The sequence below is a fragment of the Pantherophis guttatus genome, chromosome 4 (assembly GCF_059756535.1).
Source record: "Pantherophis guttatus breed Tessera chromosome 4, ASM5975653v1, whole genome shotgun sequence".
NCBI lineage: Eukaryota > Metazoa > Chordata > Lepidosauria > Squamata > Colubridae > Pantherophis > Pantherophis guttatus.
In genome coordinates this window covers 93,022,773-93,039,375 of record NC_142066.1, presented here as the reverse complement: position 1 = coordinate 93,039,375, position 16,603 = coordinate 93,022,773, and the positions used below count along the sequence as shown (strand labels likewise).

At 43.7% G+C, this 16,603-nt stretch overlaps 1 protein-coding gene across 1 annotated transcript in view; it reads left to right on the top strand.

Moving 5' to 3' along the window:
- TMC2 (transmembrane channel like 2) overlaps positions 1 to 16,603 on the top strand; it is a 160,339-nt gene that overhangs the window by 116,787 nt on the left and 26,949 nt on the right. Inside the window, exons 11-13 of the mRNA XM_087894129.1 lie at positions 1,164 to 1,352; positions 1,862 to 2,041; positions 12,699 to 12,851. Of these exons, the coding sequence (XP_087750255.1) occupies positions 1,164 to 1,352; positions 1,862 to 2,041; positions 12,699 to 12,851 (522 nt within the window). The remainder of the gene's footprint in view (positions 1 to 1,163; positions 1,353 to 1,861; positions 2,042 to 12,698; positions 12,852 to 16,603) is intronic.

The window sequence follows — 16,603 nt, the reverse complement described above, 5'->3', positions numbered from 1 at the left end:
GCCCACTCCATCAAATTTAGTAGAGAGGGTATTATCCAATGGTGAAATGTAAAATTAGTTACTACCGGTTCTGTGGGCGTGGCTTCACGTGTGTGTTGGGGGGGTAATGTGACTGGGTGGGCATGGCCAACTTTTTTTTTTTACTTTTACTTTTAAAAGCGTTTTTTCTACAACCTCTTCAGCCGAAGAGGTTGTAAAAAAATGCTTTTAAAAGCCTCTGATGATCGCGCGGCTCAGCTGGGATTGTCAGAGGCTTTTAAAAGCATTTTTTCCACAACCAAATGCTTTTAAAAGCCTCTGGCGATCCCAGCTGAGCTGCGCGATCATCAGATGCTTTTTTTTTACTTTTAAAAGCATTTTTTTGGCCAAAGAGGTTGTAGAAAAAATGCTTTTAAAATTTTTAAAAAACAGCCTGATGATCGCGCAGCTCAGCTGGGCATGGGGAGGGCATAGGGATTTTTGCTACCAGTTTTCCGAACCACCCGTCACCATCGCTACCGGATCAGGAGATCTAGTCTGAACCGGAAGCATTTCACCCCTGGTATTATCCAGGTTCCTTTTATTAAACAATGTTATCTTGTTAGAGCATGGAATCATGCCTTATCAGTGGCAGCACCTTTCCTATGGAATAACACTCTTGCAAAATCAAGAAAACCTAGAAAGTAAGTAATGTGGATCTTAGGAGGAAGCAGTTGCAGAAGTTTCATCCTCCTCTCTTTTCTAAAGAAGAAACATACATATAAGTAGATACAAGAACCAGATCCAGCAATCTTCACCTTCTTTTGTTCATTTGTAATCAAACTCAGTTTTTTTATATCACTTTATTCATCTGCATTATAAGATTGTAACAAGATAGCAGCCATAGATTATAAAAGCTAGCTATTTATATGTTTATAAAAAGCATTTAAATGATTATAAAAAGTATTATCATCCAGTTGATACATAATACAATATATATTATGAAATAGAACATCCTTTGTTGAAAAATCACAACTGTATTTGTTTTGCAAATGAATGTGTGTTTTTTCATATACAATTGGCTGCAATCCTACATGCACATCCTAAAAATTTGTATGTCTGAATATAATGCGAATTGCTTTCTGTAAAATTTGCATAGGCTACACTCTGAATAATTATTCCCATTGTTTCTTACATCTATTAAGGAGTCAATTGTGGATGAGCAAGAAAGCAACAAAGATGAAAACATCCATCTAAGAAGATTTCTGAGGGTTTTGGCCAATGTACTTATAATATGTTGCTTATGTGGAAGTGGCTACCTCATTTATTTTGTTGTGAAACGATCCCAGGCCTTTTCAAAAATGCAAAACATCGGCTGGTATGAAAGAAACGAAGTAAGACAACAATGTTTTTAAACATGTGTATAGTACTGGCATTTCTTATGTTGCCCTCTTCAGACAAAAGTTATCTTTTCCTACAGTACAATCTCTTTTCAATTGAATCTGCCTATCTGGGCATGTGATCCAGGAGAAGTGAAGCTGTTATTAATATTAAATTCACTCTCATTCTGGTCTTCATTTTTCAACATGGACAGAATTTGTGAGCAGATGTTGCAGGACAGTTTATGGATGCAATAATAGAGCCCACTTTCACTTTTATATAAGAGTGTCTGTAGGGCACGGTCATTAAAGTCAAGATAATGGCTGCAGTGGTATAATTAAAGCTTCTAATACTACAGGCAGAGTTTTGGTCATCCTTTGTAGCTATGATCTCCCATCTTTTAACCTTTGTTATTCCTGTGATAGTCCGTTTAAGTGAAGAGTTCCCAAGATGCTCAATCAGCAGCAGGGATGTACTTAGCTGATTCCATTGTGACAAAAGTTCTCTCTCCCTTTTTTGGCAGGTTGAAATTGTTATGTCACTACTTGGAATGTTTTGCCCGCCACTGTTTGAAACCATTGCAGCCTTAGAAGATTATCATCCCCGTATTGGGCTGAAATGGCAACTAGGACGCATTTTTGCACTTTTCCTAGGGAATCTATATACATTCTTACTGGCCTTAATGGATGACGTCAAGGAAAAGGTGAAGAATGTAAAAGTACCTGCATTAATGTTAGCCTTGTCTTTTATATAATGGTGCCCCATATTTCGTGACTCACTATTAGCTTTTACTTTTTAAACTGCTTTAATAGGAGAAAAAGAATTATGAAATCTGAGTGCACAAAAGAGCAATTTGGAAAACCTTACTTTGGATTTATGAAACGAATGTACAATAATGGAAACTCTTTCTTAGAAGAATAAAGAGGAATTTTTCAAGCTGCTCCTTGAAAGATACAAAGAGATAGAGATAAGAAATCAGTTTATGGGATACTACTTGATGGGATTAAAGATTAAGCTTTTTAAAAATGAAAAGAAGATTCATTAAGTGAATCTCTTTGATAAGGGTTAAATATATATGATGTAGCTTCTGGTAGCTGTTAATGGAAGTTCTTTTTGATCCAGATTGTATGTCAAAACTTTAAATATTTATTTATGATTTCTGCAACAAAAAAGGCAGATTTCTTCTGCTTTATTTGTTAGAGAAAATGATAAGTTTGGATTATAAAATTGAATGTTTTTATTAAAATTAAAATATATAGATTAATATTTCTGATAGCTCTTAGCAGACTTTTGCTGATTAGGACTTAATGATTTTTTTTGTTTTGTAATTTGATTATTGATAAGATATGAGATAATGTGTTTCCCCAAAAATAAGAGACCCAGTCTTATTTTCTTTTGGGCCCCAAAATAAGCCCTTGGGAGGTCTTATTTTTTGACGTGCAGGAGGTGGTGAACACAGGGGCTAACGGGAGTGGGAGCTCAGCTACTGCTGGCCCTGCCTTCTCCGTCCCACTGTCTGCGGCCACAATGGGCCAATCTCTTGGCACACCTTAGCCTCCACCTGCCTTACTTGCTGACCCAGCTGCTGCTGGGACACTTCTCAACCATGGCAGATGCCATGTTGGCTGCTAAGTGGCTGCCCAGCCGCTCTTCGCCCTCCTGGCAGGGTGGGTGGAGGCCTGGGCATTCCAAGACATTGGCCCCAATTGAGGTTACCAGGGTGGAGCCCGCAGCTTGGTGCTTGTGAGGATCTCAGGGAGGAAAGCCCCTTTACACAACCCAGCCTCTCTTTCAGCTGGGCAGGAAGCCCCCTCTCATCATGCAGCTGGCTGGTTGAGAATCAGGCAGTCTTGGGAACCGTCCCCCAGCTGGACACGGAACTCCAGCTGGAAGGCATCTCCTTTGGGCTGCTGAGCACCAGCCTGCATGCCTACTTGGGGCTTCAGACACCGGGCTACAACCCTGATCCTGGTGGGCACTGTAGCTCTCCTGCCAGCTGGCTCCAGCGAGAGGTAGTGATGGTTGCTGGGTAGCAACTGGAGCTTGGCAGTGGGCTTGGCCGGACAGAAGGTGAAGCAGCTGCAGAGCCATTGCAGATGACCAGGGTCAGCCCCATGCTTGCCTCACACAGCTGGCATGAGAACTGCAGTGGCCACCAGGGCCAGGGCCCAAAGAACGCCAGGCTCAGCATAGCTGTAGCCCGGCACCTGCAGCACCAAGTAGGCATGAAGGCCAGCGCTCAGCAGCCCAAACACTTGACAATGCAGGCCAGCACCTATCAGGTGCCTAAACAATTTTCATCCACTTTGTCTCCCTCTGGGCGAAAAGTGCACAGCAGTTCAAGGATCAAATGTGTGTGTGTGTTAGAGAGAGAGAGGGGGAGAGAGGAAGAGAGAGAGTGGGAGGGAGGGAGAGAGAGAGAGAGGGAAATGGTAGAGAGGAACCGGGTAAGGAGACCAAGCCTCCCCTGCCCAGAAGTGATGTGCAGCCTCTCACAGTAACAAGAATTGCAAGCTGTGGAAATTGGGATCGTAGAATCACCCAGGAGCATAGAAGAGTCCAAAGGCAGATGCATGAATAAATGTGATAAATGTATGTATTCATATAACAAAACATATTAACTATATACAAAGGCTGTCTTAATATCCATTAGGATAGGGGGCACACAGCGTGTGTGACTACCCCTATCAAAGATCATGTCTCATGGAGAACAAACGTAAAAGAGAGCATGGTGGAAAGGTTAGAGGGGGTTTTATACTCAGTGTAAGCCCCTCCTCTCCACATAGGGGTGGGGGCACTTTCTGCCTCCACTAGTGTCTGTATGATATATGTGCCAATGGCTTGCAAATACTTGACAGTTCCCCTCCTTGCGAGCCGATGGCATGCAAACATACAAATGCAATGCACAACAGATTTTACCCTGTGAGACATAACTTTTTACACAGATCTTTGTGCCTATCTGCTGGTAGAGGTTTTGTGAAAATATCAGCTGTTTGATATTTGGTCTGACAATGTGATAAAGATATAAATCCCATCTCTACTAGTTGCCTAACATTTTGATAGCGGATATCAATATGTCTGGACCTTTTTCCCACCACATATGCTTTGGCAATGCCTATGGCCCCGGTGTTGTCTTCTATAATTTGGATGGGCAAAGTCGGTGGTGTCCAGATGCTAGAAATTAAGGCATCAAACCATATCAGATCGTTCCCTGCCTCTGATAAGCATGCATATTCGGCCTCAGCGGTGGAGCACGAAACAAATTTCTGTTGCCCCACATGCCAATGGATGGGTGCCTCATTTAATAGTACCAAGAAGCCCGAAGTACTCCTACGTGTCTTGGTATCTCCGGCCCAGTCCGCATCCGCGAAGCATTTTAATTGGGCCTTGTCTCTATTCTCAGGTTCCAAGCGAAGCACATAATCTGCTGTGGTCTTGAGATACCTTAATAGCTTTTTAATGGCCAACCAGTGGAACTGGGTAGGATGTTCCACTTGTCTAGATAGCAGGTTTACGGCCAGGGCAATATCTGGACGGCTCCAGTTACTTATATATAGTAATGAGCCGATCACTGACCTAAATAGAGTATTATTTTGGAACTCTGGGCTATCCTTGTGTGCCAATCCATAATAGTCGGTCTGCATTGGGATAGCCGTTGGCTTGCTATCTTCCATTTTACATTTCACCAAGAGTTCCTCTATCTTTTCCTTTTGGGAGAGGGCAAAACCTTTTGGTGTAGTGATGATTTGTACGCCTAGGTACTTGTCTACATATCCTAAAGACTTTAGAGTGAACTTTTTTTGTAGGGTCCTGGCAAATATAATACTTCCCCCCTTGTCAGGCCCTATATATAAAAGATCATCGACATACACTAGGACTTTCTCCAGCCCCCCTTTGGTATCCCTTGTGAAGGTACATTTATCAGCTGGAGATGGATGGAAACCCAGTGATTTGAGAGTTTTAGTCAGGCATTTGTACCACAGTCTGCCTGATTGTTTGAGGCCGTACAAACTTTTCTTCAGAAGCCAGGTGTGGCCTTCCTGCTGTTGAAATCCGGGGGCACCTCTGACGTAAATTTCTTGTTTTAGATGTGCGTGTAAATAAGCAGTTTGCACATCAAATTGAAAAATGTGTTCCCCATGTGCTGCTGCGGTGACCAAAGCAGCCCTCACACTTTCTGCTCTCACGGTGGGGGAGTATGTTTCATCAAAGTCCTGCAAGTAGCGCTGTGAGTAGCCTTGTGCTACCAGCCGGGCCTTATAGAGGAGTTTGTTGTTGGGCATTGGCTTGACCTTGTAGACCCAACGGGTGCCAATTGCTTCCCTCTTTTTGGGGACTTCCATGGGGATGAAGACTTTCAATTTTTTGAGACTGTCCATTTCCCGCTCCATTGCCACCCTCCACCTGCGCTGTTCTTCCTCGGGAAGCTGGAGGACATCTGAGTATGTTTTAGGGGCCATGGTAACACTGTTGATCGAGGCAACACAGCCAATGTCCAACCTTTATTGGAGCATTTTGACCGTCTGGGAAATTGCCACTCACCATCATCGTCATCTGGAGCATCGGTGTCAGAATTGGAGCTGCCGGAGGTATCTTTCCAATCAAAATGGGGCGGGCTTCTGTCCCAGGCGCTGCGAAGATATGGTCGTTTAGGTGAGGCAGGAGGTGTGAAGTCACCCAGGGATTCCTTGTCTGAATCGTCAGAGTCAGGTAGGGATTCATCACCATCTGGATCTTCGCTGGTCAGTTGCTTGGAGTTTGTTGGCTCATCCTCTTCAGGTGGTGCTGCTTGTTCAGTGTCGCTTCTAATAGGGGAATAACCAGGTTCATTGGAATGAATTTTTGACCAATTTGACCCCTCCTCAAAGGAAGCTGATCTAGAGCCAAGGTTATTTTTGTCTACAAACCTAGAGGCCTTGCTGCCGGTTGCATAACCTATAAATCTGAGTCTCCTTGATGCCTTGCCCCCCTTTCTTCTGAGGTGCTTGGGAATATGGACCCAGGCATAGGAACCAAAAATTCTCAGGTGTGAGAGACTAGGTTTCCTTCCATGGACCAGGAAGTATGGGGTTTGGTTAATGGCACTACTCCACGTCCTGTTGACTAGATAATTAGCCATTTTGACCGCTTCTGCCCAAAAAGCTTGGCTCATGTCAGCATCTGCAAGTAGGCAGTTCATGACATTCTGCAGCACTCCATTTCTCCTTTCTGAAATACCATTCTCGGATGGAGTTCGAGGGGATAATTTAAAATGGAGGATACCTCTCTCCTTCATCCACTTTTCGAAAATCTTGGATGTAAACTCAGTCCCCCTATCACTCTGCACCTGAGTGATGCACACCTTGTGTTGCGTTTGGATCTGGTTGTAAAGATATTTGAAGTTGGTAAAGACTTCAGTTTTGTCCTTTAAAATAAATACATGGCCATAACGAGAGTAATCATCTACTACCGTTAAAAAATAACACCCCCTACCAAGGGAGGGTCTAAAAGGACCAACCAAATCCATGTGTACCAGCTGATAAGGGTACCTTGCACGACGGGAAGAGACCTTAGGTATAGCAGCAGTTTTAGATTTTGCTGCCTTACAGATGGCACATTCCAAATAGGTATTACAATTCTTTATCTTAAGCCCATCAGAAAAATCTTGCATTTTCTTAATAACCGGGAAGCTGGCATGGCCGAGCCTGCAGTGTAATATATGAGCACAATCCAAATGTAAAGGTTTACCCATACATACTTTGTCAACCTTATGTATCTTACCATTACAAGCCTTGGTCTGTTCTGTAATGAGAGTAGGCACTGGATTAATGGTCACCTTAGATTTCCTCAGGGTTGGTTGAGGAGTTGTGACCTTAATGGGCTCAGCCTTAATGGCTTTGGATGTCCTAGGAGCTGGTTTAAAAGCTTCATTGGTTTTAGGTCCAGGGTCCTTGAGTTTGGACAACCTGGGGGCTGGCATAGAAGCTTTCTGCTCTATCTGGGCGTTAGCTCCCTGAGCCCTCTTGTTAGGTTTCTTGTGCCTTTTGACCTGTGCTTTTGGGGAAAAATAAGGCAAATTGTTGATTTTTACAATATCGCCAACAACACCCCCATTTTCGAAAACATAACCTCCACCCTTCTCAAAAACCAGTTTTACATTTTTATCCTCAGTCAATTTTAAGATGCTTAAAAGGTTGTTCTTGATTGAGGGAACATACAGTGCCCCTGTGACATCTCCTATACCAGGCACATTGATCACGCCTTCCCCAGTTACCTCTGCCTTGTCCCCAGTGGCAACTTTTACTGAGGACTTGAGTGGGTGTAAAACCTTAAATTGTTGGTTTGTGTTGGCTATATGCGTTGATACACCTGAATCAAGAAGCCACAGCCCCTCAGCATCCTTTATCTGGGAGGTGTGGTTGTTACTAGTGACACTACAGTATTGGTATCCTTTATGACCACCTCCCCCTCTTCCACGGCCTCTTTTATTTTTACTGTGCTTAAGTCCAGCCGTGTTGGCCCTAGAGCGAGGGCACTCCCTTTTAAAGTGACCTTGTATGCCACAGTCAAAGCAGGTGGGAAGGGTATTAATCCTTTCACTTGTGTTCTGGCGCCTTCTCTGAGGCCTAGGTCTGTGATATGCCTCCTTCATTTCTTGTTGTTCCTCATCTCTGCATCTTAAATCTTCCTCAATAAAGCGGCCAGAAAAGTATTCTATATTTCTTTGTTCCCTAGAAACCCCTTCTAGAGAAATAATAAAGGGACTCCAGGATTTGTCTAGGGAGTTTAACATCACACTAAAGTGGATTCAGAAACAGGCTCCCCCCTCTGTATAAGCTCATCCCTCATGGCTTTAAGCGTTGCCAAATGTTCCCCCATTTTGACACCAGGTTTGAGTTTATAGTTGTGGAAAATTCTTGACAATCTGCTGGTTGCAGCCATATTGTCACTATGGAACAAATTATATAGGGCAGTCCAAACTTCCTGAGCTGTGAGGCCATCTGAAAGACTGGCATACAGAGCTGTGTCTATAGAACTTAACAGGGTTGTGTAAGCTCTTTTATGCAGGAACTCATTTTCAGGGCTCCAAGATAAAGGGGGTGGTCTTTTGATCATGTCCAGAGTATTTTCTCTTAAGAGAATTATCTGAATCTGTTTACACCATTTTTTAAAATTCTGACCACTTAAATGTAATTTTTCAAAATTATTTGGCAAAGTTACAAAATTATTGCCATTAAACTGCATGGGGAGTTGTTCAAATGGCTGAAAAGAGCCTGTTGTGAATGGCATTGGGATCCCTAAGCCTGGGATCGACTGCTTAGGTTTGGCTCCTTTTTGTAGTCCTTCTGTAGTTTGAAGCAACTGGGCACGTGCAGGAAATGGAGCATGCTCCAAAGCCTTTTCTTGTTGGAGCTCCGATCTCCCTCTCTGAGCTCTGAAGTCAGGTCTGGCTGGAGCCTCAGAATAGGCCCGGACATCAGCGATGTGGCGGGGAAACCTTGGAGGAGTGGGAAGAAGGCCTGGAGATCTTTCTGGAGACTGGAGGCCCATCAGATGAGGTCCATGGGCTGGGTAGGCCTGGAAATGTCTCTGGATCTCCTCTTCTCCATCAGAGGAGCAGGATTGCGGCTCCGGATCATCCCAGCAGGGCCGGAAAGGTGCGGAGGCCTCAGCCTGGGCCTCCCTGGAGCATTCAGTGAGTGGTGAGCGCCTCTGCAGTGGGGGGTGGGAGGCTGCAGGTCCATCTGGGTTCCTCCGGGGGTGGGAGGTTGGATTTGGGGCCCTCCTTGAGTGGGCAGCTGGGTCTGGGGCCTCGGGGGGGACCAGTGGGTGGTTGCTCCATAAGTTGGAGGGCAGCGACCAGGGCCTCTATGGCCTCTTTGATGTTTGCCGTGGCAGGCAGGGCCTGGCAAGGGGCTTGTGGGTTCGGAGTGGTCCTCTGGGCCGCTGGAAGGCTGAACTGACTGGCTGGCGTTGTAGGCCTGGGCTGCGGGGCTGGGGATGGCCTGGCTCGTGGTGCTGGCAGAGTGCCCAGGGGAGCAGCCATCTTGGAGGAAGTTGCCTCCGGAAGTGGCCTGGTGGCCATTTTGTTTGGCGGGAAACTGGGTGGGGGGGCAGTCTCTCTGGCGGCAGGCGCCATCTTGGAGAAATCAGGCAGGGGAGTCCTTACCGGGATGGCAGGCATCTCTGGTGCTGCCTCCTCAGGCCTCTTTCTGGCTGCTGCCCTTGTCTTCAGGAGGGAGGCCAGCGCTGCTCGGCACTCCTCTTCTGACATCTCAGCCACTTGCCTGTCCAGGCTTTCATCCGGTCCTTCTGCCCCCTCTTCGTCAGTGCTGAAGAAGCCTTCTCCAACATTGCCTGGCTCGGCCCCTGGGATCTCTTGCTGCATCTGGGTGGCCTCTGGCTGCCAGGGTGTAGCTGGATGGAAATCCCCTTCGATGTTTTCCATCAGCAATTCAGACTGGGGCTGCTGTGAAGTTCTCCTCCGTTGAAGGCCTCTGGTCACAACAGGGGAGCTTCTCTCACAGGTTATTTTGGAGGGCATCTCGCCTTTTCAACAGCTCCTGGAGTGGAGTTCTGCTACCATTCCCTCTGCTACCATTCTGTGGAAATTGGGATCGTAGAATCACCCAGGAGCATAGAAGAGTCCAAAGGCAGATGCATGAATAAATGTGATAAATGTATTTATTCATATAACAAAACATATTAACTATATACAAAGGCTGTCTTAATATCCATTAGGATAGGGGGCACACAGCGTGTGTGACTACCCCTATCAAAGATCATGTCTCATGGAGAACAAACGTAAAAGAGAGCATGGTGGAAAGGTTAGAGGGGGTTTTATACTCAGTGTAAGCCCCTCCTCTCCACATAAGGGTGGGGGCACTTTCTGCCTCCACTAGTGTCTGTATGATATATGTGCCAATGGCTTGCAAATACTTGACACAAGCAATTCTGGAAGATTATGGAAAGTTCATGCTTACAGTAAAAATGCAACTGTCCCTTTCAAACAATCAAATGTCTCCATGTGTGTGTGTGTGAGAGAGAGAGAGAGAGAGAGGGAGGGAGGGAGAGAGGGAGGGAGAGGGGGAGAGAGAGGGGGGAGGGAGAGAAATGGTGGAGGGGAACCGGGTAAGGGGACTGAGCCTCCCCCGCCCAGAAGCAATGTAATGAGAATTGCAAGCAATTCTGGAAGATTGTGGGAAGCAGGTGCTTACGATAGAAACAAAGTGCAGACTATCCCTTTCAAGTAATCAAATGTCTGTGTGTGTGAGAGAGAGAGAGAGAAAGAGAGAAAGAGAAATGGCAGAGAGGAAACCCTTCCAAACAGCATTGCCTGCATTTGTCATTACTCCCCTCTGCTCTCTCTCTCTCTCTCTCTCTCTCTCTCTCTCCCTCTCTTTCTCTCTCTCTCTCTCTCTCTCTCTCTCTCTCTCTCTCTCTCTCTCTCTCTCTCTCTCTCTCACACACACACACACACACACACACACACACACTTGATTGCTTGAAAGGGACAGGCTGCACTTTGCTTCTACCATAAACACACACTTCCCACAATCTTCCAGAATTGCCTGTAATTCTCGTTACTGTGAGAGGCTGCATGTTGCAAAGAAGAACAAAGAAGAATGAAGCAAGGCAGTGTACAAAGGGTGTACAAAGCAAGGCAGAGCTGCCTCATGTACCCCGCCCCAGCTTATCTGAGGGCCCTTCAGCCAGGCCATCCATACCAAACCCTCATCCCGCAGCCACATCCCTTCACTAACCAGCTTTCCAACTCCATTCTTCACCGCATGCAGGGCAACAAAAGTAGTCAGTGGGACTATGGTAAAAAAAATGGTTCAGACTTTCCAACTTCTCACAAAAAAAAAAAAGAACTTGTGCCTTGCTTCATCCTCCACCCCCCACTGCCTCACTACATTCTTCTTCATTCTTCTTCATTCTTCACCACTTCTTCTTCTTGCTCACCGCTGTAATGGAGCAGGAGGCTGAGCAATGCACTGGTGCGGCAGCCACAAAGCAAGTTGGTGGGGATGGAGGATGAAGCAAGGCAGGGGATGCAGAGCTTCCCCCCATGCCCACACCGGCTTACTTGAGCACCCCACAGCCAGTCCATCAACATCCTGACAATTACCTTGTCTTGAGGCGGCTCCAGGAGCCTCGTCCAAGACCCCATGTGAGTCCCTCAGCCTCCTACTCTGTTGCGGTAGTGAGCAAGGAGAAGCGGACTGGTGGCCATGCAGGACTCTGCAAGGCTCATTTTGCTGGTGGAGTCACTTGTGGCAAAATGCCGTGCAGCTTGCTGCGAGGCTCGTGTCTGGACACCGTGTGGTGCGTTGTACCATAGCATATCCGAGCATCTCCAGCAGTGTGATGAGCATCACCATGAGTGGCGATGAGGTAAGCAAGTGCAGGGAGTGTGGGGCACCTCCACCCCAACCCCACCCTAACTTGATTTTTACACCTGCACCTCGCCCCACCTCATACAGCCAGACAGTGGGCAGATAGTGGGCAGGGCTTAACTAGGCCTTATTTTTGGGGTAGTGTTTATATTAGGCACAAGCATGAAAATTGGGCTTGTTTTTGGGTAGGTTGTATTTTTGGGGAAACACAGTATGGGAAGATATTATTTTTAACCAAAGTAGTACAGAAATTAGCTAAATTGCTTATATTTATCTCTAGGGAAGGGGAAATCATCTTTATATACCTTTTCTTCTGTTTTCCTTTATTTTTTCTTTTTCAATTTCTTATATTTTTCTTAATTTGTTTTAATTTTTTTCTTTTCATTTGTAAATTTTAATTCAAATATTTTTTTTAAAAAAGGTATGATCATATATCTACCACATTTGTTGTGATGGCCGTTCATTGTTTTTGCTGAAGATGTTAATACTCCTGATCATCCCAGAACAACCATTTTCCACCAATGATGAAATTTGGTTGAGTTCCAGGTGACCTCAAAACAACATATGTTTTCATTATTGTTATTATATGTGGAATCTTGTTAAGGCTCCAAAATTCAGTTTAAACAACTAACATTCTTGTAATACATTTTTTCTTACTTAACCTTATTGCAGTCATTAACAAGCACAAGATAATTGATATTCAAAAATTCAAACCATCCAAAATAAAATCGACATTGTCAGGATAGTTAAGAAAAGTGCATATAGAGAAATATTTTTGGCTAAACAATAATATTAAATCAGAACATGCTGAAGGTTTGCTTAGGCTACTTGTATACAACAAAAAGAAATTAAAATTAGCAATTTGGATAATATAATCTTGGAATTGCAGTCTAAAATACAAATACACAGAAACCCCCCCCCCCACACACACACTTATGAAACAATAAAATTATCCAAAATTGGCCTTTTTTCCTGTTGCAGCTGACTGAAGAAGGTGTGATCAGGAACATCACACATTGGACTGTCCTAACCTTCCATAACTCATCTTCAAGGAATGGAAGTGCTCTTATTCTACCTCCATTGGATCCAGCTGATGTGCCTCGAGGACCTTGCTGGGAAACAACTGTGGGAATAGTAAGTAAATAAAGGCAATTGTGTTGTATAGTGCTTCAGAGAATGTTCTGATTCAGTCAAATTAATAGTAAATACAGTCCATGCACTTAAGAATCATTTAATAGATTCTGAAAACAATTATCAGTCTTTAAAAAGTCTATTACAAAAGCTAAAGGAATAAGATAAATGATCAAACATTCCTCTAACATACCTTCTCCACCTTTACACTATATTGACATGAGTATATATATTGTAGATATATAAGGACATCATATAATAAAGGCACCTCATACTTCATCATCTAGACCTCTTCTGTGTGTACATCTACTATGTTTCATCCTATCACAACAGCTGCTGTTTTCTTTTAAACTGGAAACATTCTATTGTAGGTACAGTCTTTCTTATTGTCTCTCTCTCTCTCTCTCTCTCCCCCTCTCCCTCTCTCTCTCTCTCTTGCCTCCATTCAAAACCCAAGAAAGAAAACCCCCAACTCCATTGAAGTAGAAAAGAGGCACTTTTGCTGAGTTTGAAATGATAGTGGCAAAAGGAAAGCAAGATCTGATCCAAAAGGTGTGAAAGTTACATATTTAAAGTTTCCCCAAATCCCTCCCCCCAGGGACCCAGGCTGAATGTCCAATCCACGTCCTGCATAGTGTCAGAACACATCTTCAGGTACTTTCGTCCATCTGGAGTTCTAGGATGGCTGGCCTTGACTGGGTGTAAACAACTCCATTCAGCAGTGCAGTAATTCTTGAGAGCAAACCTCCCTTTTAGTTCACATGGGCCTTCATCACACCAGCTCACTTTCCAAACCCCAATGCCATGCCCCACTCCCCCTCGTTACTATGGCAGCCGATAGCAAGCATGCATCATGCTGGAGATCCAGCTGACTCTCCCTGTCTCTCTCCATCCCTCCCGCCCTCCCTCTCTCTCCCTCCCTCCCTCCCTCCCTCACTTCCATTCCATTAGAAATTCAACCTTCTACATACTTCTTCAAGCAGTTTGAAAGCAGGCTTTTGTTGGTCTAGGCTGGAACACTTTATTTTGTGACTAAGTAGCCTTGTAAACCATGACTTCACAGGTGAAGGAACAACCCCTTAACTGAGATAATAGGTGTCCTACTACAGTGTTTCTTAAACTAATCTCCTGGAGGTCCCCTAAGATCTCCTCATGGGTCCATGAAATCATAATAGAGGTTGTGTGAAAATGGAATGGAAAAGTAAATGAGAGAGTTGCACTTGGGCAACCAGCTCAGAAGTCACTGAACAAAGCCATGTGTTAGGAGGTGCCCATACTCGACTGCTTAGGAAAAGCAGATCCTCCCGGACCCCTTTTTGTTCCAAAAACTGATGGCTGTGTTCCCTACAAAAGGAGGTGCCCATGCTCTATGAGGGAACTAGAATCCTTCTGGATATTTTTTTTTTTTTTGTCCAAAAACTGATGGCTGTAGCCATCTAAGCCAAAGTGAACTCCACATCTGAAGGGGAACATGGGAAGTGGTAGCTTGAGGGTTATGACAGGAGTCCCCCTTGAGATTTGCTCAAGGCATGGGACAAGTGGCAGATGCCCGTCCTGGCTGGTAAGAAGAGGTGAGCAAGGAAATTGTGTAAAAAGTGGGCTTTGCTCAGGAATGAAGCTGGAAAACTAATTTGGCTAAATAAAGGTACTTAAAAGAAAAGGGAAATATATAAATAGGAACATTGGAGGTTTATTTCTTTGTTTTTCTCTCTCTCTTCCTCTCTGTCTTCCATGCAACCACATGATATTTTTGTTAAGATGTTTGCCTTCCCTAAATTTTTTTTTTGAATAAAAGGTTTTTATTATTTTTTATAATCAAACAGATAACATTTTCACTTGTATATTTAAACATTTATAAACCCTTCCACCACCCCCTTCCCACCCCCCTCCCCTGACTTCCCAGAAGAAAAACAGGGTATAAATTTTATCAATCATATGCTAAAATATGCTAAATTAATGCAAGACTATAATTCCCTAGATCCCTTAACTCTCCTTCTAGAGATTATTCATCAACCTCCCTTTAAACTCAAAATAATATATAATCCTTTAGACCTAAGAGTTTTTTTAAAAACATTAACAAACACTAATAGATCATTCAAAGCCTAGAGTTCTCATAATACATCTGTAAGAAATTCTTAGTTCATTTTCTTAATCATTTTACTCTCCCTCCTACTTTTATTCTCAAGATTCAAATATTTTTTCTTAAACCTTAATTAATCATTAATTGAATTCTTAATTCATTTACTTAATCATTGTAATTAATCATTTAATACATCAGTTATTAAACCAAAGAAAATTAATCTTCCCTTCTTCCTTTCTTTCTATATTTTTCCAATCTTTTTTCCTCCCTCTTGCTTTTATTTTAAGGAGGTTTTGATTTTCAACTGGGGGTTGATGTATCTTTAAAACTTGCCCCTTTCTTAGAATCATTTCCTCTGATTTGGAGCCCCCATATCGACTCTTCTTGCTTATATAATCAGTCAGTCCATAGAACAAAGAGTTAACTCGATGAGTTTGCAATAAAAAGTCCAGTTGTTGCATTTCAATTAATTGTGTGAAAGCCTCTGCCAAATCTTCCGAAACCTCATAAGGCTGATCAGTTTCTTCTTCTTTTTGCTCCAAATTATATTTTTGAAGAATTCTATCAGTTAATTCCACAAGGGCAGGAAAAAAGTTTGAAGATCCTTGAGAGTCAGCCAAATCCAGCTTCTCTGTTTTAATCAAAATGTCTCCTTCATTGTCTTTGTGCTTTCCTTCAAAAACATCCTCATTTGCTTTTAAATCCTCCTTCAGCTCTATAAACTTTCGTTCTATGATTACTGTAAAGTTATTAATAATTGCCATTTGATTATTCATGGCTTCCTTTATAAGTTCTGTAAGGTCTCTGAAAAAATCCTCTTGGCTCTGTGAATCAGTTCTCTGTGTCATTTCTGACGCCATTAAAGAGCTTCCAGCACTTTCAGAAACTCCTTGCTTGGAAGCCATATTATTTTAAGAAAATTTTTCTTTTCAAACCCAAAACATCTCTTAAGCAACTTTCTCCAATTTAGTTGTAGTTTATCAAGCAAGATCGTCTTTTCTACCCCCAGCTCTCAAATCCCGGCTGCTTAAGTCTAGTCTCTAAGTACACATCTATTAACAAGCACTTAGCTTTCACTTTCAGTCCAGCCATAATAAAGACGCCATTCCTCCTTCAGCTCAGCGAAATCAAGTAGAAACATTGTATCCCAGGAGTTAAGCAACATACTTGCAAAGACTTGTTCTCCTGCTTCCGTTCTGCCTGCTTTTGGAATCAATTAATCTCCTTGTTGACAGCAGAGTTGGTCACCGGCATCTAGCTCCATTTAAAACGGAGTCACCATGGATCCAGAGCTTCAGTGGGCTGAACGGGGAGCTCTCATCCTCCAAGCCCCTGGAATTGCTCCAGGGGCTCCTGGGGAGCTCTACCCTCGCCCACCGGCTCTCCTCTCCTTCTTCTCCCGAAGGAGAGGTTTTCGAGCCATCTGACAGCTGATTAGCACTGTCAGAACGGCTCCAACGGAATCACGGGGCTGGCGGTCTAAAAAGACCATCCGCGACACTGGCGGTGCCAACCGCCTTCCCTAAATTGAGTTAACTGAGATTTATGGTAGGAATGACCAGGGTGTAAACCTGAGAGTTCTGCTGTTTTTTTCTTTCTTTTCCCTTGTCTCTCTGTGTGTATCTTTGTATCTAAGTCTTCAGGTGTTAGATAATTGTAACTGTTAAATTGTTAA